The following is a 24,175-nucleotide window of genomic DNA, read 5'->3' as shown; positions in this document are numbered from 1 at the left end:
AAAGTATCTTTGTAATTGACTTGGTAAATAATAGTGTATTGGTATGCTTATAATAGTGTATTGGTATGGTTGGCAGTTACTTGCTTTAAAGAAGATTTTTATTTTATTTAATCTATAAAACTATGGTTCAAATTCTGCTTCTAGTTCATTGCTTTGAATTGAAAATAATCTCACTGTAACCGGTTCTGTTAGGGTTTAAAGTGGTACAAATGACACTGATAACCATGACAGTATACCTACCATTCCCTACAGAGAGCTTAGTGTAAAGTAGAGAACTCTCACCTTTTCATTAGTATTTTTATTGCTTTTTGTTTCAGAGAAGGGAAGAAATAAGTGAGGTTCAGCAGCAGGGGTTGTCAGAAGGTTTCAAGAAGTGTCAGTGTTACGGTCCAGGTATCTCTCACAAACACTACCTTTTCCTGGAGAGCGATGCTGTGACCCAGAGTGTCAATGTCGTGTCTTCTGCTCTCCAAACAGCTGAGCAGGCGTTCGTCCCTCTCTCCCGCTCCGGAGCGAGCCAGCCCAGATGCCGGACTCTGGAGGGGCTGTGGGAGGTGAGGCTGGGGTGACACCAGCTGTGTGCACCCCTGTGCTGAGATGAGCTGGGACAATCAATTCTTTCCACGTGTGACAGAGGCCAGCTCGCTCAGGTGTGAGGCTGGGCTGGGGGCGAGACGTGATGAATGAGCTCTTTGCGTCTTTCCCTGTCAGTGGGACCCAGCAGGGATTTTGAACTATTCCCCCACCAGAAGTGGGATGAAGTGCTCTGGCCAGCCCACCTTTCCTGTAGGCACATGTATGTGCCTGGAGGTTGTTGTGTGACACATTCCGCCGGGGTAGAAGAGTTCCTCGGTGCTGTGTCGGTGAGCTCAACAGCCTCAGGCGATGTCAGGTTCACTGCACATATGATGTGACTCCTCGAGCATATCCACACTCTCCATTTATCAATGATTTCCCTGCATCTTAAAGCTACTGAGTGGTGGGTTACCATGTGCAGCACTAGAAATGGCCACATTTTTCACCCCTTTGTATCTGCTCTGCGTACTTATCTTTCAGATTTCCCATGAAGACCTATTAACAAATTGGAGTCTACTTAAGCATGAGAGAAAATTTAACTTTCCAGCCCTTACAACTGTGTCTCAACATCTTTTCTCTTAGAAGAGCAGGAAAATTGCTTCTGAAAAAATATGATTGATGCATCTTACACTGTATATATATCAAAGGACTACTTTCTGTATACACTATGAGGTTTTTTTCCCCTGGCAAGCCAGGACAATTAGTTAATTAAGAACTTTCGGTAAATATCTCTCTTCCTCCTTAATCATTTATTGGAATCCAAGTTTTCCTATCTGCTTGTGCAAAGCATACTTCAGCATAATTAGAACACCAGCTGGACTGTAGAGGTTGGGATTATCTAAACTACGTAAACAGCACCTACAGAGAGTTCATGCTCTAGATGTCATTGACACTGCCATATTGATTTGAACCAAAGTCATGGATAAAAATAATTAATATTAGATATACAATCCCAGTGTCAGATTTTGAAAGCAAGTATGTTTCTCTGACTGAACTTAGTCTGGTTCCTACTGAATCAAAGGGAGCTGGTCTCTTTTATAAAAAAAAAAGATGACTTTTTTCCTGAATTACTTTAATTTTTACTATTTTTTTCGTGAAACTCTAATGCTTTCCTATTGCAAGCTGAGCTAAGTTTAGTTTTTTGCAAACACTAAAATGCCAATCTGTTATGAGCTGTTTGAAATCATGTTCGCTGTTTTGACTGTCCACTTTCTTTGACACAATGCTGATTTCATCCTTTGTCTGCTGTGTTTCTTTGTCCCTTGTTCTTGCTTCTTGATTAAAAACATCAAGGCAAACAGAGCCACAACATCTGTGTCTCACGTGTTTACAAGCCCATTTCATTGATTCTATGAGCTGTGCAGCATTTATACGTAGCATTTTTTTCACTAGATGTGTTTGTCAATAGGAAAATTTTAATCTAATAGGGATTACAAAAAATCACTCATTTGAAGTTCCTATAAAAACTGGATTTCTTAAGACAGGTACTTTGACCCCTGTATTAACAGGGTGCACAGTTCTCTTGGAGCCAAGCTCGTGGTTCAAGGCATGCATCACACAACCTTATTGCAAAGTTGGCAGCTGAATCAAGGAAAGAGATTAATGTGCTGTGCAGTGGCTGGACATGTAAGGTCCAGGAATCAGGCTTTAATTTACAGCTCCCTGTATGGCTTGGTAAAAAAGAAGGCACACTGCTGTGGTGCTGGCATTTCCGATGTTTAGAAAAACAGGGCTCACTGTTCATCACGAGTTGTTTTTACTTTTGAAGTTCATTAATTTCCCTGACATAGGCAGGTGGCTTGGTGAAACTAGGGTTATTTGGGAAAGCAGGACTCTTCTGGGAGAGTAAGAACTGTATGGTTTATTCTACAGTGAAACCTTGTTTTGCTAAATTCCTCAGCTGCTTGAGCTTTAAGCTTGGAGACCTAGCTAAGCATTCGGGTGAATGCTTTGTTGTTGCTAGCTCTCGTTCATATCTGGCTGTGGGGTATCTTGCGGGCAGGCTTCCCTTGATAGTCGCTTCATTTGGAAGGCTGGGGGGGAAGAAGGAATGCGAACAGATACACACTGCTCTGATTCTTTAGAATCCGCCAAAGGAAAGTTAGCCTGGGAAGCAGGTCAGAAAACTCTGGTTTATGTGAGAGGAGAGGCATGCATTTCTTACGACAAAACTATTACCTGAATGAGTCTTTTAAACCTGGACTCCTCATTCCAAATCAAACCTGGTCTCCTGGAGAGAGGGTGAAAAAACCACCACATTAGACCCACTGGATCTTAATCTAACTGTAATGTTATGCCATTTTCTTAATTCAGGAAGATATGGCTGATATACAGAAAGTGAGCTCATTATGGGATACAGTGAATGTCTCGATGCTGAAGTTTTCCCTCTTTCTACAATGAATTTAAAAAATTGTTCAACTGTGCAGAAAGAAAGTGGTACCTTGTATGCCCTATATCTCAGATGGCACTCATAAGTGGGCCTGTTTTCAGTCCTAATGGAGAAATACTTTTTTTTTTGAAGTATTTATTTACAAATGTATTTTATATTAAAGTAAGGGTTAATACCCTGTATATAGGCTCAAGTCAGGTTTCCCCTCACAGATTTTTTTTTTCTTTCAGATGTTTAGCTTCAGCACTTTCCCTTAGTAACATTTGTAATTTGGAGACAAGTAGGAATTAATTTGGTTAATTTGCTTGTAACCAAACCAAAATTTGAATTCCTTTCTTCAACAGCAAAAGATTCATTCCCCAACCCCTCTACCCCCCAGCTGCCGCCTTTGTGATTTATCTCTGTTTACAGATAAAGCAGAACGCTGTAACACAGGACAGATAAAGTGAGGACATTCTATACTCATTATATTTTCAGTGGAGACTACAGATAAATGCCTGTCATAAAAGTAGAGGAATTTATTCTTAAAACATGCTGTGATAGCTAGGCAGTTATATTCTTTTGCAGTGTTTCCTGGTAACCATTTCAAAACACATCAGTGGCATTAATGGAATCTCTCAAATGCTTGAGAGATGAAAAGTGATCCTTTTCATGCAGGAAAAACAGAAAACAGAAAAACTAAAGGTGTCTGCAAAATTGTTGTAAAACTTGAATTTGGAACTCCCATCCTCTCCCCTTTTCTGGATACATGTTTCTATCTTTATACATCCATGAAATTCATAGATCATATTGATTCTGCTCCAGCAGATCACAGGCATCAGAACAACCCGATACACTTAATATTACAGACAATCCTAGGTGCTTTACTAAGTCATGTCATCAAGCATAAAGTTTGGTGATATTTTTGAAGGTACTGTGTGAGAACCCCAAGTTCCCTTTCCATTTAGAATTTAGACAATTGAACAAAACCTTTTACATTAAAAGAAAAAAGGCAACTGAAATGAAGCTTGTACTCTGTGTTGTGAATGGAAAAATAACTATCAAATTGAGATAGAACCAGTGGAGTACCCTATGCCTTTTGTTGCCCCTATGAATGATCTTTCCTTTTTTTTGCTCTTTCCCATGATGTCTGAATGTTTGAGTCCCTCCAGCTCCCCTATTTTTTCCACTGTGCTCTGAATTCAACTTTATCCCACTGGAAGTTGTATTGTCTACCCTCTTTATGTCTGCTGAGTGAAACATCTATCTTGAATAATAGACAAGTTAAATACTCAATTTTAAATAGAATGCATTTAAAGTTAGAAATTAAAATCCAACAGCCTTAATGAGTTCCTATATCAAACAACAGGCTTCTCTTGTGTATATGCACTGCTGAAAAAAAATTTAAACAGTGGCTTATAGTATGGCAGAATGATAAAGTGCTGCTTAATCATCAGTTCCCACAAGTCTGTTGTTTGGTAAGGCAGAAAGCCTTTAGTCCCACACAGGCAAGGCAAAAAACTTATTTACTGGGAATTCAGCTCTTTGGTGTGCAAAGTGCAGTGGCCTTCATCCAGCAAAGCACTGAAGCCCATGCTTTTCTTGAAGCTCATGTATTCATTTTATCTAGCGAGAGCACTCTGTTGACCTACTTGCCAGCCTTTTTGGAAGATGTTGGTTGCATTTTCCTGCGCTGGGGATTCAGCCCTAACTTAAAGAACATGCTGTCCAGTCTGACGCTATTGTTATTTTTCTGAAGAAAATGTTTTAATGTAGCAATAGAAGTGGTTTCTGACACTCTCTTTGTTCTGAAGAGTTTGCTCACAACAAAAGGAACCCTTCTGTGGACACACAATAGCTCGATGATTAGAGCACTCACTTGAAGAGGAAAGGACCTAGGTTCAACTCCCTGATCCAAACCAGACAGAGCGGGGAATTGAACCTGACTCTTTAGTGTCAGAGATTAGGGTACTCCGCTGGGATAACAGCAAGCCAGGTTTCAACTCCCTGCTCTGTCTGGTTTGGATCAGGGAGTTGAACCTCAGTCTCCCCCATCTCAGCTGCGTGCCCTCATCACCAAGCTATTTGGCCAAGATGGGATGGGGTGTTTTGTTCTTAAAAAAAAAAGGGGGAAAAAAAAGCTCATTCTGCACCAGAGTAAAATCTAAATTACCCAATCCTGACACTTTCCACATGATGGAATTGTTGTTTCCTGGCCAGCCCTAGAGAGAACTACTTCGTGGTCACATACCGAGAGCGCCAGAAGCAATAGGAAGATATAAAAACCCTCTGTCTCTGAAAATGCAGCTAAAGATGCAGAGATTCAGCCATGTTATCCACATGGCTTTGGCAGAAGCAGAGCAAACAAAACCACCAGAAGCCTACTCATATGAACGCCAGAGCTATCTCAGTGAACTACAGTTTTGTTTGGAGGAGAATGGGGGAGGAAGATTAATATTCTGTCAGTGTCAGTGCTGTCAGAGGTGTCTGTGTCAGAGCACAGGCGGTCCGTGTGAGTTTGCTTGAAACTTCAAGGAGCTTTTTTCCCCCCTGGTTTCCATGCCTGTCTTCTCTCCCCTGGCTTTCTACCTGGTTCTCTCTAATTTCCATGCTTGTCTCCTCCTTTCGCTACCCTTACCATATATTCATGTCCTTCTTCTTCCCACAAAGAAATTGTTCTGGCTTAAGGTTTGGTCCTTGTGATGGCACACATGAACCCTGCTGCAAAACCCTCTGTGAATGTGCTTATATCAGTTGACAGAAATGGATGGGTTTTAACTGTTTATCTTGTCCTTGTAATCCACACACACATATTGAATTTCTTAATCTAATCCCAGGCATTTTTAAAGGTTTAAGGATCTTTTTTCTTATTACCTTCTCTTCTGCCTTCTGATTTTATCCAGCAGTAGACCACCTATTGATTTTTGACAATCTAGCATGTGAACCCTTTTATAGCCATCTGCAGAGGACTTAGTTTACTCCAGTCATATGAAGTTCGTGGACTGAAAGTCTGTGTCTGTTAGAACTTGCAGTGTTGGGTATCTCCAAGTATGGAGCATGGACCTCTAATTTTGAATGAGTGCTTTACATTCATTCACTTGAGATGGAAAATGACTGCTGTTTACTAAATCAACATTAAAGTATGCATATTTATACCAAAGAAGTATTCACAGGAGAGTTAGAATGGAAATGTGGGGTGTAGAAATTATAATCAGAGTCATTATTTCAGTTCCATTCACCAAGAGGCAAGCAAAATGCATGGCTGCAAATCAGGTTGTTATACACGCACAGGAGGGACTCAGTTTTCCTGGGTATGAGCATTTGGGATGCTGCTGTTGTACATTCAGATTCTATTTTCCCCTATCCCCTGCAATGCCCAGGGCACAAAGATATAACGTGATGTTTTGTTTCCATCTTACTCCATTTACGCAGCAGCAGATAATTTCATGGCCTGCTTCAGAAACAGGACACACGTGCTCCTGTAGTTGTGTACACATGCTCAGTCTTGCAGCAGTCCATGTCCCATCAACCTGGGTATAAAATGGGGTCATGGGTTTTTTGCAGACCAAGCCTGACTGCTGGAGGGGTATGACAGGGTATTTCTCTCTCTCTCTTTCCTCTCAAGTCCCATGGTCAAGAAGCCTGAGATGGCTTTCACTTTTCAATAGCCTCTCTCCTCAGCCCTATCGGATATTACCTGTTAATACCAAGTGACTGACTGAGCAACCCGATTAGCATTAACCTCCACAACCTCTGTGGAGTTGACAGGGTGGGCTTCTGCACAAATACAAGGAAATCCAGGCCTTGGCATGGCTGCAGGATATTCCTAGCTGGGTTCCTGACCTAATGCAGGACATGCAGCACACGAGGGAATCAGATCATGCTGTACGTGATGAAACTAGCATACAGTGTAGTGGTCCAGTGAGGAAACCATCCTCACAATCCATAATGGAGTGCTATCATGGAATTGGATTGCCCCTCTCTAAAATGACCCAAGGCACTTTGTAATCAAACCGCATGCTGTAAACTGTTTTATGTGAAGTCAGCTGCATTGCATCCTTGCTGCCAGACACTTTAGAACCATAATTGCATTCATTTCCATCTTTAATTTACTCCATTGTGCTGCTGTCATTGCAGGATCTTTGCTACCAAGTGCTGTGTGTTCATTTCCTCAGTGCTTACTGTAAGTTGCAGATTAAGGGTGGCATGATTAACTCTGAATTGCCCTGGTTTTTTTTAGATGAAGTCAAGCTCATCATTACTTGAACATTAGTTTATTATGATTTAATGAAGTACACAGTGTTATATTTGGCTGGGGAGATCCGTTCCAAATAGAGGTCAATTTGCAAAGAATCTTGGTTTGAAACCTGCTGTAGCTACAGAGATCTCTCTCTGTCAACCCTGGAGAAGTGAGCTGGATAATGCTGAATTAGAAATGGACCTTCATTTTTAAATTAAATGAATAGTGTCTAATTATTAAGGCCTGAGTCTTCAGACAGTCATAGTATGCCCACTTCCTTCAGCAGGAACTAAGGGCGTTTCATTCTTGCATAATATCATACCTTGTAAAAGTTTCATACTGAGCAATTGTAAGGCTTTATTTATGCTTTTGTATTAGTAATTTTACAGCTCTTTTATTTAGCAAAGGATTAGCCAGTGAGATTGAAATGGTATTTGCAGAGGAAATCTGTCATGTTTAATGGAAAGTGTCCAGGAAGGTAACACAACTGCCAGTCCCAAATTAAATACTACATATATAGAGACAGAGGGAGATTTTTGTGATGCCAGGTTTCCAAGGACTGGTTCATTCCATAGTGTTCAAGTAATGCTTTCGTGGTTCTTGCTGACTCTTGTTTCAGTTCACTTACTTCCAGGATTTCCATTTTATAAACCTCTTTTAATCACTTCTGTAAAAACTAATTCTGAGTTAAAATTCAGTATATAGTTAATGTTCCAAGAAATAGCCATGCCTGCCACCCCTCTTCCCAGCTCCCCTCTGTGCTGGAAATCCAATTTCTAAATCTTTCTTTTGCCAGTTATGGGAGGGAGGGAGAAAAAATAATCAGATAACATTGATGAAAATTTGTCTCCTAATTCAAATTCAGTACTTGTAGGTATCTGTATAAGCAAAGTAAAGCATGGGTAAAGATTCTAATACTTCACCTGACTGCTTGCAATGTAGCTAGATCTTCTGCCTCCTTTCTGCTCCTGCCTTCCCATCGCCTTTTCCAGCTCATCCTACACCATCCAACAATATGCTTTGTGCCCTCGTAGCAGTGACTTAGCTTTGTAATTGGTGGTTCTGCCACTGCTTTCATTTCCAGGAGAGAGAGACACCAAGTCACTGCATCTGTGGGACTCCCCATTTATGCGCCACAGGTCAGGGTTGCTGTGTACCATCTACACTTGGATTTAAAAAACAAATTGAAACACGCAGCGTTTCAAAGGTGCATTTGAAAAAATCCATCAGGTATATATCACTCTTTGAGGGACTGAAAGGTGTCTTTAGGAGTGCTGGCCTTACACCTCCATCCATCCCATGTTACGGCAGAGTAAGAACCACAGACTGGCATGAAGGTTCTGCTCTTCTTTCTGAAAACCTGGTACCACTCTGTGGGCAGATCCTCTTTGAAAATAGCTCTTATATAAATGTGTGCTGCTGGGCTGACAGTTTCTAACTCAGCTCTGAATTTCCCTCATCTTTTTGCTTTAATGACCGCTGGTTCTTAGTATCTGGATAGAGAGCTTTTTTGTGGCTTTAGCTGAGAGTGGATGCTTTTGGGATTTTCAGCTGTTGTCTCCAATGGTAAAAGTCTCAGTAAGACATATCCAGAAAGGTTAAAATCAACATCAGTTTGTAGAAAAGACTGTTTTTCATGCACGTTTCCAAGGAGCGGGCTGCTTAGATTAATTAAGTAATGTAAAAAACATCCCCACTAAGTAATTCCCCATAGTTCAATTTTTCCAGCAGGAGACCAGAATTATGCACCTTATTTCTGAGGTCACTTCCATAATTGTAACAACATACATTTTTTGTAATAGCTTTTCCTTTTTAATGGATATTTAAATGGAGGTAATTAAATACGGTTATTTCATACCCATCTCCTGAGAGGAAACATAACAGCATGATGAAAATACAAGTGAATTGGAAGTAATAAATGTCTACTAAAAAGGACTGCATTTTGACTCCCTAAGTAATATTGGTTGTTAATTGTTAAGACTCTCAAAGTGATAATGTGGAGATTCAGATGCCTGCCATACTATACAAAACTGGATTCCAGAATATTTCAATTTAATAAGCTATGGTTGAAAGTGTTACTGCAGTTAGAAGTACCAGCTGTATATCTCAGGGACAGGCAGTCATGAAATATAGTATGTAAAGCAGAAGTATAACCTTTTGAAAATTGGATCCAGTTGCTTTTCTCTTCTGGACTTTTTTTGGGGCCCCTTTCTAATCCTGAAACTCTTCTCTCTGTGTCCTAATCAGTGGGCTGATTGACTTGTGTTCCTGTTACACTTCAGTCAGATACATTGTGTTTCTTACACTGGAGCTGGACCCACATGGCTATACTGCAGGTCACGTTAAACAGAACGTGACAAGCCTCTGAAGGTTAGGAGTTTGCATTGGCACAGGCTGAACCTAAATGCTCAGAATTTCAGATTCTTCTCAACATACTGAAACGTCTTTGGCCTCCAAAACTGGGGTAGATGTTGTGTAAGCAATGACTACCTAATAAAAACATCAGCTGCCTTGTGTCCAGTTAGGCAGCAAAGGAGCAAGAGCCCCTTGTCATCTGAGTTTCAGACCTTTTTCCTGTTCCCAGTCAAAACTAGGGAGGTAAGAGTCTACAAGAGAATGTTTTAAAAAGGCAAATAAGGTCTACAGACCTTCTCACGTTCTGCTTTGAGTTTTGGATGGCATCTGAGAGGGTTACAGTGTTCTCGCTGGTTCATCCCTGCCTGCTCACACAGTGACATCTCTGACCTGTTAGCAGCAAGAAACTCGCTTCTCAAAAGCCTTTCAAACTCTCATGGAGGAAAAACCAAACGAAAAAGCGACAATCAAAAGTTAGTCATTTCGCATTGTCTGTGTTATGCTGTGATGTTCTGATTCTCCTTTTCTTGTTTAACAATAATATTGCAAGAACTGAAATAAATGTAATGAACTGCTTTTCCTATCAACAAATGCCCCAGCCTTTGCCGCTCAGTTGCCTGAGAAAACTGTTTATAACATCGTATGTGTTTCTGCTATGAACATTATCCCTTCTTTCCATCACATTTACCCGAAGAATAACAGAGTAGTCTAAGCCTAAATGAACTTACAAAACAGATACATACAGAATTCATCACAAGCATTTTTACACCACCTGGGAATGTAAGTTCGCTGTCTGGGCTTCCTCAGCAGTTAATGAGGAAGAAGATACATTTTAAGGGAGATCCTAGCCTATTCTAAGAAAAAGTCTAAGGTAGTTGGGATGAATGCCTTTTGAATGGGTTTCTTTATACTGAGCTTAAATAACTGTTATGGGTGAGACCCCTCATTTCAGCAGGCTCAAGTTCAACAAATCCCCCTCAATGCACTTTGGTATGATATGAATGCCTGGGATTGAAGGGTAGGGCCTTGAGAGAGCATCCTTTGTTAACTCTTTTGTTTTTCCCCCCTGAAATGAGAACAGAAAGGTCATTTTAAAATAGTAACAAAAATAAAGTTAAATATATGTGGAGAACTGAAATCTGCTTCATGCCCTTCTCCAGAAATAATACTTCTTCCCTGTAAGACATAGAGATCTGGAGCTACAAAGCAATGGATCTGTAGCTCCCCTCCAGCTAACATCTGTTCTGTTCTACTTTATTATTTCTGAAATTTGGGTAAGCACAGATAAAAGAGAATTTGGCTCTAAGTTTAACTTAATTCTTTTAATTGGTAAGAATATTTGAGAGAAAAAAGAAAAAAAAAGGGTAATACCTGAGGGATGTTAACAAGGAGACATGATAATGTCCTCAATACCTCTAGGATACAGACTAAGAGGTAGATAATTACTGTTTGTGAGAGGTTACTGGGAGGTGCGGTAAGGGAAAAACTGCAATGAGACATAAAACCACTGACTGTTGAAGCCATGATTTTTAGGCTCCAGCAGAGTTACAAATTTCAGTTCCCATCTTTTGAAGGCTTTTTTGCTGTAATGGGGCTTAGGAAGAGCTCATGATGTCCTCCAAAAAATGAGGAGGGCCCTCAGTACATCTAGACAAACACAAACTTGTGATTTATATGGATCAACAGAAATGAACTCATGAACTGGACATATATGTGTGTATAGAATAAAAGTCCAAGAAAAAATACTTTACTTGTATTTTCTGCTCTCCCAGGATAACCAGTAGCACCGACAAACTTTGTTAAATCATTTTCTTCTGTATCCTGCTATATTTCAGTGAAGTCAAAGCTGCAAAAGAAACATGAATAGTTCTGATCATTCTCATCTTTGGCAGATCAAAACTTATTTATAATCTTCAGAGGTATTTCAGTGGTCATTGTATTTGAGTGCACTGCTAGGGTTGACGTTCATGCTACCAAATAGGGAATGAAAAAGAAGCTTTAGATTTGCTAGTTGGAAGTTGTCATGCCTTTAATTACTTGAGTGACTGACTCAAGACAGTTCCCTCTCTTGCAGGAAGATTAATGTAAACTCCCATTTAAAGTGATTAATCTTGTCTATTGTATTCGCATTTTTACAGAAATGAGCAAAATACTTTTCTAGCCGTGACTTCAGATGTGCTATAAAAGATAATCTTCCAAGATTGACAGTAGTAGATTAGTATCAACCAAGCAGGGAGCTCCAAGGCACTTGGATGCATGTTTTAGAAGGTTTATAGACAACTGCCCCACAGATTTAACTCCAAAAATCCCTCCTCAGTACTAAAGGTAGATGCATTTATAGAGAGACGTGTACGTATGAGATATATAATGTATAATGACGATTCTTTGATTACCTTTATATTATAGCTGAAATGAGGTGTTTGTATATTCCCATCATTTGTGGTATGTATTTGTTGGTCTAAGGTTTACTCTGGGTAAAACTATCCTTAAAGCAAACACTCAACTCCATGTTACGTCTCTGAACCTGTAGGTTAACTCCATGTGGTTTCAACTTCAACCCTTTAACAACAAATTATTATTTATGTAAGCTGTCAAATCCACACAGGACAAGCAGCTGCAGAAGAAGAAACTGAAGCACATAAACCATAGTGAGAAGCATAAGGCTCCCATAAGAGACTAGTCTTTCCCTTTCTGCATTTAGTCCTGTAAGAGTGAATTATTCATTACAATCAAGCTAAAGCTCCCCCAGTCTTGCCATTTCACCTACAAGTTTGTTGCAAATTAAAGCTCAGCGTGAAGCCTCCAGAGAATTATTCTGAGTTAATAACACCTGCAAAGAACAGAGATTTCACTGTAAGGTAAATTGCTGTGTGATTGCCCACACATCAGCAAAAATTATAATTGGGAGAAACTGAATATTTTCTCTGTATTTAACTGGTGAGGATTTTGTGGGGTGTCATTTTACGTTAAGTAGTAGAGTTATAATTTAGAATGTTTCACAGCAGCCGATTGTATTTGTTTTAACAGCGAGATTTCTTTTCTATGAGAAGATTTCTGTTGCTGTTAGCTGCTATTGCAACTTTATGCAATACACATTTAGAAACCTTTCTGAATCTTAGGGAAAATTGTTGGAGACAGGCTTTAAACTATGGAATTTTTTCCCCGTGATTTCTTGTGAATTTAGAAGTTGATACTTTCCCCTACCTAGCTGTATCTCATAAATAGCAAGCTAAGTCATGATTTTGATGTCTACATCTGTAGCATATGTACACTCAGCAGCTCCCTGGACAGCAGTGGAAACTACCTAAAACATACATTTTTGTTTCTTCCAGATGTTTCAGGAATACACTCATAACTAACATGAAAAATTCAGGTGGAGCTCCTAAATAAAATTGGATATTAACATTATTATATATCCAAAAAAGGACAGAGAAAGAAAAAAAGTCAAATTGCCTTGTCTCCAAATTGCACTGCGTTGTTATACGCTGAGGCATTATTGTCTGCATTTTCCACGAGCCCTGTATCAATTCACAACTCATGTTTGGAGCAGGATTCAGGCTTCTGCCTGATGACAGTAACACAACCCCAGCATGAAATAGATAAAGCTTGTATCATTCAAGACAGGTCTACATGGAGAGGCTTGGACAGACCTCTTTCTGCCTGTCCTTTGAAGAGAACCAGCTCTGGTCCGCAGGCCAAGTACCCTTGCTAGCAAGATGTAGTGCTGAGCTCAGTAGGTTGCTCAGAGACTTTGCAGTGTGATTCAGGCAGGCTGCCACGCTAACACAGCTGGATATGCCTTCTGCATGGGAACTGCTTGGGCTCTGCCTGCTCATCTCTGGGCAAATGTGCTTTTGTGACTCGCAAAGTTCTGTGGGTTCATTTAAATCTCAATGCACGATTTACGTCCACAGTCCCAGTGTCTGAGCCTTACTTACCAGCAAGCTCTGTGCTCTAGAGAATATACTTTTAAATTATGCATGGAATGCTGCCAGGAACCTGTCGGTATTGTATTTTGTCCTTCCCTGTTAATCTCTTGCCACCCTTCTCATTTCTGTGCCTTACAGAGAAGGCTCAAGTGCTTGTCTCACGGAACTCAAATTTAGGATTATAGCCATAGCTGTTGGGTTGGGGTTTTTTTTCTTTCTTTTTTTCTTTTTTTTTCCAGTTGTAGCAGGAAAAAACAACTGGTTAAAGGCTAAGGGAAGAGGAACATATCTCGGAGAGTGACAACTGGTTTCAGATGTGTACTTTTAGTGCAGTGAAACTTGCTTCAGTGAATTCCTGTTATACTCCTTTCACAGTTACTGAAATAAAATGTCCCTGGTGCCGAAGGCAAGCACATAAGAGACAGGGAACTCATAACTACATGAATGTGTTAGACAATAATATGTAGTGGGTGCTGCTGCTATACATAATAGCTGAGCTATTCTTACTGCAACACAGCTAAGGGCTAATATAACACAGGTTCATTTCCTTGGATCAACATGGGATGTATTAAAAAATAATTTGCTGGGCAAGATGAGGCTTTTCAGGCTCAGATAATCCTACTGCCTGCTCCAGAGGTCACTAAGAAGTGTAATGAAACAACGAATCCCCACTGATTGACTAATCTTCCTTTTTCCACAACACTTCAAAGCATTTCCCTTTTTCACTTACGAACAGAACTGTGGGTAAGCAGGCCTCCAGCACAGAATTGTCTGTGTAAGTCCTGCTGCGGGCTCTGGCTTCAAGCTTATCATCTCTATGTCACTGCTCGTGGATCATCCTAGAGTTGAACTCTGCTATTACAGGGCTAGGGGAAGACCTGGTGTTTGGCTCAGGGCTCTAGGGAAGAGGAGAGGAAGCAGGTGTATTGTATAAGCAAACCTCCATGTGTCAACATCCATGCGCTTGTCAGATGAATTTATCTGTTCCAGCTGCACTGCTCTAGGAGTCAATCTTTCAGTATATATTTATCTGATGTATTATGGGTCTGAAACGTGCTGTCAGTTTCTTTCAGACAACTCCGTGGCATAGGGAATGTAACTATGAGGATGATCTAGCATCACCATAGGATCCCACAGTATGAACCAAAGTACCGACTAACAGCATCCCATTGGGTTGGGTGCTGTATAGCGGGAGTTAACCCCTGTCCAAGAGAAAAGTGAAAAAGGCAAGGAGTTGACTGTTACTTTACAGAGAGGAAAACCACTGCACTGAGAGAATGTGTGTTGAGAAAGCCAATGGTAGTTCAGAGGAGCAAAAGTGGAAATCTGAAAGAAGTGGTGTGCTATGGGCTTCTAGTCCGTGTTTCAAATGGTCTGTGTCACGTACAAACATCTGTTGTTTCAAAGCTGTTCTTTTCAAATGTGACACCCATGGAAAAAATATCTTAAAGAGGGAAAAACAACAGCCAAAATTGAAAGAAGGGGACCCATGGTATGCAAAACAGATTCCCACTTGCTTGAGTTCAAAAGGATGTTTTTCTATTCCTGCTTTATGTTGCAGATACGTACCTGAATTTAGACGTTTGTCTTTGAATTATGTTATGAGCTTGTCCACAATTTATGGGAATTTGTGTACAGGGAGTCACATTGATCTCTAAGTTTGAACTATCATTGGAGTTTAGATGTTGTGAAAAGAGGAAAAAAGAAAAGAAAAAATCTGGTTTTCTAGGTTGTCCTGGGGCCAAGAAGAATGAGTTCCTGACTAGTGTTTTGGATGCATTGTCCACGGATATGGTGCACGCAGTCTCTGATCCATCATTGTCTTCTAGCCGGTGGGTTTCAGATCCGTTTTGTGTGTCTTTGTGTGTCTGGCAGTGATGAATGAATGATTGAGGGTTTTGAGAAGTAATTTTTCTTCTGCCTTTACAAAGGGTAAATTTCTAAGAATCTATCTAGGAGAGTTTACTTCAAAGTTACCACAGTGGACTATATCCACTAAACAGAGAGGCATTGATAGCGGAATTCTCAGCAACAGCACAGCTTAGAGTTTATCTGTAGCTGCTGGTGCAACTGTGTCTCAGTCTTTGTTCTCCTTTCGGGCTTTACTTGATGAATGTGTGCTACCTTCCTGATTCATATTTTGCCTAGTTGCTTGTAAAACAAACCAATGCTATCAACAGTCACAGGTAGAATTAAAAATGCCTAAGTGCTGTCAAACTTTGGGTGTCTGCAGATCAGGTGCTTACCTTCTGAAGAGGAGGTGGCATTTATTGTTATAACCTACCCTGTAATTCAATACATTTAGGTGTTTTATCTCTAAGAGCATCCATCATGGGTTGTAATTGGAGCCTAGGTATTTGGCAATGCTGACTGTTGACCTACTTGGGTTGGGTATATTACACGTTTTAATGTGTCTGCCATCTATGAAACTGTTTTATTCTCTTTTATTTCTCTCTTCACTTTTCTCTGTTTCAGGAAATGAAAGGGGAAAGCACTGTTTTCTGAGTATGATGCTGACCTCACTAGAGTTTCGGAGAGTTAACTAAGAGCAGATTCCAGCCCTTAGTGTAAAGTTTAGGATACAGTTGGCAAAAGTGAAAAAAGAGGGATTCACTACAAGAAGCTAGTGTCCAAAAGCAGGGAGGTTTATGTAACAAAGCATCTGACAGTGATTTAACTATTCTGAGATAAAGGTATAAACTGAGGTTTATGTATCAGAATTAAGATTAAACTCTTGTTTTCTGTTTCAGGGTTTCAGAGCCTGATCCAAATCATACTCTGGAGGAGAGAGTGGTCCACTGGTATTTCAAACAGCTAGATAAAAATTCCAGTGGTGATATTGGCAAGAAAGAAATCAAGCCATTTAAGAGATTCCTAAGAAAGAAATCAAAACCCAAAAAATGTGTGAAGAAGTTTGTGGAATACTGTGATGTGAACAACGATAAGTCCTTGTCAGTTCAAGAATTAATGGGCTGCTTGGGAGTGACAAAAGAAGAAGGTAAAGCAGAAACAAAGAAACGCCATAGTAAGAATCTTTTCTAACTATCTTTTTCACCAGATTCTTCAAATCTGATGAAGTCTGATATTTGTATATGCCAGAAGTATAGAAAATAAAAGAATACACCTGTCTGTAGCTAATGCAGCTGTAGCTTAGGGCAGATGGCAGGAAAACTGCTTCTGTGTAGGCAAATCATCACTTTGCTCCAACAGAATCAAAAACTTCCCATTGATTCTGACCATTAAATGTATTACAGTAGGAAACCTAAGAGGATACGATAACATAAAGAGTCATCAAAAAGCCAGTTTAATGTTATTACAGTCCTATGTCCTGAATGAGTGGAAGTATCACACCTGTGCTTTTTGGATTCCTGCTGGGAAGGAAGCACATTGTTGAGCTTTCTAATGACCTCTCATTTCTCAAATGAGGTTTAGAGATACAGTGAGGAATGTAGTCATCTGCCAAACAGGTGGAACAACTGCTGGTACACAGCCACCTTACCTTGCTGCCAAACTGGTAGAAAGGGGAACAACTAACTGCAGTGTGTAATGGTCTCTACAGAGTTCAACCACACAATTCCTGAAAATGAGGAAGAATTAAAAAAAAAATATTTTTAAACAACAGTAGATCCCCATGCTGTAAGAAGTTGTAGAACATGAACATAGGCAAATTGTTCTGTTTGTCTGGGACCTTAAAATGAAGCCAGGGCAGTAAAACAAAGGTGTCATAGGAAATGAAAAGCAAGTCAAGTGGGAAATCCAGTCAGAAATAAAATGTTTTCCACAAAATTGGTTGTATTCAAGTCTAGAAAGGGAATACTGCAGAAAGACAGAATAGCTGTACATTGTACTACTAAAGTAAATTGTCTATGGCTCACAGAAACAGACCTCTCAAAACAAATACATCAAATCCAGGATTTTTTTCCTGTGGGTTTTTTTGTGGGCCTAATAATAATACCTTGCAATTTTCACTTAGGTGACAGAGGTAAAGAATGAGTATATGAAGGTGGATGACTGTTGTTATCTTTATGCCATAAACGCGGAAACTGAAAAGAAACAGCTTCTTTTTCATCTACACCATTCAGCAGCCTAGTGTTTTAAAGTGGAGGCCATTATGGTCACTTCATATGTTAACATCTGATTCAAGACACTTCTGTCCTGCTGTAGCTGGCACTCCTTGGTCTCTTACTGTAGATGAATTTGGGGTCCAAAATCATTGCCCCTGGGTGTAAAGGAAAGCTATAGCAAGACTCAAAGCAAAACCCAGTTTTTCCTGTGGCCATTCCAGTGAAAAAACAAAGATTAGGATAAATTGCCTGTTTTGGAAGAAGAAGTTGTAAGATGCATGAAATTATATGAAGATCACACACAGCTTTAGCTAAAGTAAAAATTATGTTCACCATAACTGGAGATTTTTAACAGAGCTTCTCCAAAAAAAATGTAGTCAATAACGAGAACATTAATTTTTGGAAGGAAAAAATACCTCAGAACTTTTGCATCGAAAAAGTAATGGCATCCAGTTGGAAAAAAATTCTAAACCAAATAATTATTTGCTTTCCTAGAAATACATACTTTTAAAGAGAAGACAGTAAAAATTGCTTTTGTTGGAATATCAGCATTCTGTTTTGTTTCTCCTGCTTGATAATTGAAATTTCCTTTCTGACAATCCTTTCACTTGCAGAAAAGAAATCAATCGCCACTTCACTACAGCTAGAGTTGTATTTCTAGGAATAGGTGAGACACCGTCACCTGAGGTGGGAGCTGAGATAAGGCGGCAGCAGCTCTGTATCATTCTGTGGGAGTCCCAGGTGTCTTGTGAGAACCATTTGAAGCAATATAAAAGCCAGAGAGCTGCAAAATGTCCTTTCTCAGGGGCATACTAGTAGCTGCAGTATCCTTCAAGGTCCAGTTTTGTTCCCCTTTGTCCCAGTACAGCTGAACTGCCTAGCAAACTGACATAGAAAACCAAGACAGCGAGTTTCTCCCTAGCATTCCAGGTTTGCTCATGAGGTTGAGTGGGCCAGCAGAGTCATGTAGCTGGGTTTTTTTCCCCGCGTAGAGCACTGTCTTGGACTTTACCATGAAGAAACTTAAAAACCAGCGATAATCTTCTTGTTTTACAGTTTAAATGTGAACAATGTCTTTGGCTCGTAGAGCTGTTCCTGTGCAATATCCTTAAGCAAAGTGAATGCTTTCCAGACAGTCTGCTTGTCCATGCTTCTTTCCCACCAGGATAATAGGCTATATTTGTTACTAAAGATTTAATAAGTTTGAAATGCTCGATACTGACTAGATGCAATCTGTCCTAAGCAGATGTCACATAATAACTGGCAAGAAATGCTGTCATTCAACTTTCATATAACTCCATGAAAGAAGCCACACCTGTATTGAGGAAAGAAAAAAGTAGATGTTTCGGTGAAAGATCTGAAATATTTTATCTCATTTATTGAAAGCTGTGCAGTTACCCTGCTCTACAAAATACCTTTTCAGAATGAGGGCTTCAGTTCCTGGGGATGCTACGTATAACTTGCGAACCATATTTATAATGTTTTCTTTTCCCTCCTTTAGCGGCTCCTAAAACCAACACTGAGAGCACTTCATCCAGCAGGCAGGTGAGTACTGAGGAGAGCAAGATCTCCATTCCTGCCTTGCCCAGTTGAACTTCTGGGGGTTTTAGCAGTTATCACTGCAGCTTCAAACTGCATTCATCTGCCATTCTGCAGACTTGCCGGGAAAATGTAGAGCAGCATCCCGATGAACAAATCTTGACTTAAGTTCTTTCTAAGGAAAGCTGAATCAGTCAGCTACAGGCGCAGTGTAAATGTGCATAAACGCAAAGTGAATTAGGCCTGCATGTGGGTGTTCCTGGTAAAGTGTAAATTGGCATATAGGTTAGTGATAATTAGATGAGTGCAACCGAGCCCTCATACGAGTCTTCTGCTTTCCTGAATGACAGCATTCCCATACACTTTTAAATGTGCACTGCTTTATCTTCATTTACCTTTTGCTTTAACTGAATTCCGTTAACTTTCCTGTGTGTCACACTACAGACACAAAATTACATGGATTGAAATGACTCTTTGTGAACAAAGCCGTGCATTTTCCATGCCCTATGAAAATCTACACATTTCACAAACCCCACTGAATTATTATGTGGTGACTTTAAACACCTTTCAAAATCTTAGTGTAGAGAAAAGAGCTGTCACTTTCAAAAGCCTTTGCTGGCTGAGCAAAATTATGCTGGAGAACTAGGATTTGCATCAGTCTGCTGATGTATGTTAAAACTAAAATTGGTCAGGTCTGCAGAATGATTGTAGCAAATAAAATGTCAAGTGCCCTGAGAACATAATCTGTGATTTGTTTTTGCATCCATTTTCTGCAAAGACTTGATTTTGTTTTTCTGAATAACACCAGCATATGTCATTCATGGAGTTTTGGCTACTCAGGGCATTCAGAGCTACAAAAAGCACAAAAGCAGAGTTTTTACATCAAGGAAAGGTACACATTGAAAAGGAGGGACTTAAGTGGAAGCTCAGGAAAAAAGGTTAAAAAAGGGTTTCTCATTTATGTGTGTCTACTTTTATAATCATTAATCCTAAAGATTCAGTTTCCTGGACAACATGGGCACAACTTCCTATCACTTTTGCATGGGTCTGAAGACGGACTTGTGAGGCTGCCAGTTATTTGGATGGTCTAGTAAAGAATTCTCTTCATACCATTCTTGCCTCAGTTTTGTATCAGTTAGAGGAATTAAATGATTAATGCCCACAAAAGCACCAGTCAATGATGAATTGTTTTTAAAAATATTCATATAAACATATTATAAGAACAGCTCAGGTAACCCTGCAGCTGGGCAAACAGGAATTTGGCTAAAATCATCCCAAAACCGTAGTCATGGGTAATGTCTTCCCATCTATCAGAAAGCTAGATTAATTTGTTAAAAAGTGAACCCAGGGTGAACCTCCCCACAAGCCAAGAGAAATCTTCCTCTCATTGTTGCTAGTCAGTTTGTTCCTTGCTTTATCTCCGATTTGTTTGATGTTAGGTTCACACTTCCTAAGGCAAGCTCAACATTGGTTGTGGGTTCTACCAGAGACCTCCTACATACCTTTGATGGAATATAAAATATTCTCACAGCTAGAGGGATGTGATAAGTTTCTGTTTGTTTAAACAAATGTTTGTGGTCTTAACTTTTCAAATTCCCCCCACAAATCACTTATGCTTTAAACAAGGCAGCCTGAAAACAATTATCCTGTCGGAACTCAAAAACATTCAAAGGGGTTATTTTAATTATATAATGGCAATTACTGGCACACGTGCACTACACTTGAAGCATGACAAGCCCTCTCCCCTTTCTTGTAATTTGATCCTGACTTGCAGAATCCATAATAAAAGTGTCCTAGAGTGTCTATGGTTTTTAATTTTGTCCAATATTTTTGCTGACTCAGCACCAATTATTTTAAAAGCTGTTGCTGACAAATGATAGCCTCGAATTAAGGCTGCCTCAGCATACCATCTGTTGCCAGTTTCATACTTGAACAATACAAGGCTGCAAATGCAGAAGGTGGCTTTCCTCACAAAAGTTTTCACTTGAAAGGAAGTTATTGAAAAGCAACTGGGCTGGGTAGGAGCCGCTCAAAGTATACCACCCACCTAAGAAGGAGTGATCAGATTTGCACTGCTCAGGAGATGGACACTCAAGAGCTTGTTTTCTACTAGTTTATTGCAGCAGTTCAGTTATATATACGTTTACATGTGCTTAGGGCTGTATTTCTGAAGTTTTTTTTACATACGTGCACATCTGTACGTGTACGCGCACGTACAAGCTTACTGAAAGACAGCAGATATAGATACATACACCAATATGCTAACTCAGTCTCAGCTGTGGTTGGGCTAAGAGGTCAAATACGTGATGGACCGGACAGAACTGGGGGAGTAGCCAGGTATATTTCCCTTGCTCAGCTCCACCCTGTCCAACACACATACATATACATGCACACGCGCTGTCAATGAGACCCAGAGGGTCTTTCGCAGCCTAGCAAAAAGTTTACAAGGAAACTATAGATCGTTCATAAGACTTTGGCCAGCAGCCTGTTCCTTATACATCACATGCCATAGAAAGGTATATTGCACCAGGGACTTGCCCAGGCAGTTGCTAGTACTGTGTGTTTGACAGGTATAGATTTAAAGAGGCTATAGGTAAGAAATAGTAAAGATGTTGCTCATACCCTTGTTCGTAGATGCCATGAAGGACTACAGGGCAGGGCTTTTTTTATTCCCAATCTATATTTGTGCAGAACTCTTGTTCTGATAGTGGCATGTGGACACTGCTGAAAAATAGAGATAAATGTTTATAATTGATTACTTGAAAACATCATTAATAACGCAAAGTTTTCCAACTTTCTTTCAGCAAGTTTCTAAGAAGCAAGGGTGAACAGCTTACTGATCCAAGGCAGATCTCTTTGACATGTGGGAGATTTCCTCACCAAAAGGCAATAAAAACAACTGTAGTATTTGCACTTTGTACTTAAAAATGTAAATTCACTTTGTAGAAATGAAATATTTAAACAGACTTTTTTTTAATCTGTGAAAATGTAATGGCTAGTTTTGAAAAATTATCACATACAATGTATGTGTATTCTTTTGTTGTCTGAAATATGTAAAACGTGTTGGAGATGTAAAAGTTTGCATTTAAACCATTTTTTTAAAAATAGCTTTTTGGCGAACAGTAGCATAGAAACCTGATTCTATGTATTTTGGTTTCAATAGTATGCCTTGTTTTTCTTAATCAATACTGTCATTTAAGTAGAGTTATGCTGAAAAGTCTACTGTATTCTCAATTGTGTCCAAGCAGTGTTGGATGTTTCAGGTTTGCAGGACTGAGGGAAGTGCGTAAATTGCTGTTGACTTGGTTTTGCAGTTTTTAACTGAACAGATTTTTCATTGGTGGCAATATTTTATTTCATTTTGTTTTTATTGTTATTATTATGCTTTCCAAAGGTCATGCAATGAGAATTCAACCACTAATGGATTGAAAACAGTTATTCTGCAGTTGGGATACTTGTAGAAAAATGTATCCTTTTATCCATTTTTGAGGTGCCTTCCATTATAAATTTTGGTAGGATTTTTTCCCCTGTTTGTTTTCACTTGGGTTATTAATACAGCAAACCAACAAGGAGTAAGGTGGATTGTAACGTCGCCCCAGTCTGGTTCAGCCTGGGTCTGAAAGCATGTTGCTGTGGTCAGTGCAAAGCAGGAGCAGAGTTTGTATGGGTCAGAATTGCAAATCTAACTACAAAGAGACAGGGGAGGCTAAACACCTTGTTGAGCTTTTGCCTCCCCTCACCCTGGCTGCCCCCATCACCTCTTTGGTTTGCTTCAGGCTCTGCTGGAGGTAAAGCTGAACAAATTATGAACATCACTGTCAGGAGGGGCTGCTCGCATCGGCCCTGCCTGAGGCTTTTTCCTCGCTGTCTGAAAGAAGTTCTCACAAGTTTTCATACCTTCTCTGTCATTTTTGCCCCCAGTGCTTTTTCGTATGTGTGTGTGAAGGGAATAAGAACTTGCGGATGTGAATTTAGAGCAGGGGACCCAAGTAAAAGAGGTTCAGCTCTTGAACAACTGTGAGTTACAAGCAGCTGGGTTGATCGATGCAGTGGTAGAGGGACTGCTGGCATCTAGGAGCTGACAGGGAAAGGCAGGAATGTTGCAACAAGCAGTGATTTCATTCTGGTTTGTTTAAATAACGTGTGGGAACTGACATGTGACTAGCTAATCATAATAGCACCCTGGCTTGAGCTTGTACCTGGAAAAGCTTTTTTGCAAATAAAAATGTTTCATTTCAATTTCAACATATGCTGAAGTGATAGGAAACACTGTATGCAGTGGAGTTGTACCCCAGAAATCACATACTCTAAGCTTTGGCAGCAGGAGGAACCAAGATGCAGCTGTGTGTTATCTTGTATTTTTGTTTTAAAAATTAATTGTTATTCTTTTATGCTGTTAAACTTTGAATTTAATCTTCTTTATTAAAGATTAAAGATCAGTATGTTATCAAACTATGCTGGTGGTTTCTCTTCTGCAACACAGACAGCCATGTTTGGAAATGGGTACACACAGCGGTGACTTCACCACTGCGTTGAGTTTACAAGAAACCTTGTGACCTCACATTGTGTCCATCTTCTTTTCTTCCCTTGCTCCTTTATGAATTCTCTTCTGAGTTGGTTCATGCCTTATTCATACCACTGCATTCTTAAAGTAGTGATTTTGAGGCCAGATCCTTTGTTGCTACTAACTCCATATAGCTTCAGCTTGGTCTCTTGCCTCTTCTCAGCAAAGTGCAATGTGGCATAGGTAGAGGTCACACCTTTTCCCCTCGGTGTGACTGTGAGCTGCTGGGCAACTTTCAATCTGACTGGAAATAATGGGGAGAGGCAAACCCTGAGAATACTCAGCACCTGCTTAGGTAGGCACAATATGGTTAATAGCAACATTTTGTAAGAAGCATCTAATTCCATCACTGTGACCTTTGGCAACAATATAAATGTAGGCAATCAAATATTTTGCCATGTCCGTGGTTTGAAATGGCAGCCTATTTAAACTGGGAGGGTATGTGGGGAGGCAAATTTGGACTAGTCACTTGATTATGTAATGAGGAGCCTTAAACACTTACCAAAACACAAATAAATGCTATAGGCATTCTCTTAGGTA

At 39.9% G+C, this 24,175-nt stretch overlaps 1 protein-coding gene across 3 annotated transcripts in view; it reads left to right on the top strand.

Annotated features, from left to right (window-relative positions):
* SMOC2 (SPARC related modular calcium binding 2) overlaps window positions 1-23,523 on the top strand; it is a 149,872-nt gene extending 126,349 nt beyond the window's left edge. For 2 of the 3 annotated variants that reach the window (XM_052806064.1, XM_052806067.1), the window contains exons 10-13: window positions 15,198-15,300; window positions 16,219-16,493; window positions 19,034-19,077; window positions 21,876-23,523. In XM_052806064.1, the coding sequence (XP_052662024.1) occupies window positions 15,198-15,300; window positions 16,219-16,493; window positions 19,034-19,077; window positions 21,876-21,899 (446 nt within the window). In that variant the 3' untranslated portion in view covers window positions 21,900-23,523. The remainder of the gene's footprint in view (window positions 1-15,197; window positions 15,301-16,218; window positions 16,494-19,033; window positions 19,078-21,875) is intronic. The other variant, XM_052806066.1, reaches the window with a different exon arrangement.
* Window positions 23,524-24,175: the final 652 nt, after the last annotated feature.

Source organism: Harpia harpyja, chromosome 13 (genome assembly GCF_026419915.1).
Source record: "Harpia harpyja isolate bHarHar1 chromosome 13, bHarHar1 primary haplotype, whole genome shotgun sequence".
NCBI classification, from domain to species: domain Eukaryota; kingdom Metazoa; phylum Chordata; class Aves; order Accipitriformes; family Accipitridae; genus Harpia; species Harpia harpyja.
The sequence above is the reverse complement of the archived record's forward strand: the minus strand, read 5'-3'. Positions and strand labels throughout refer to the sequence as shown.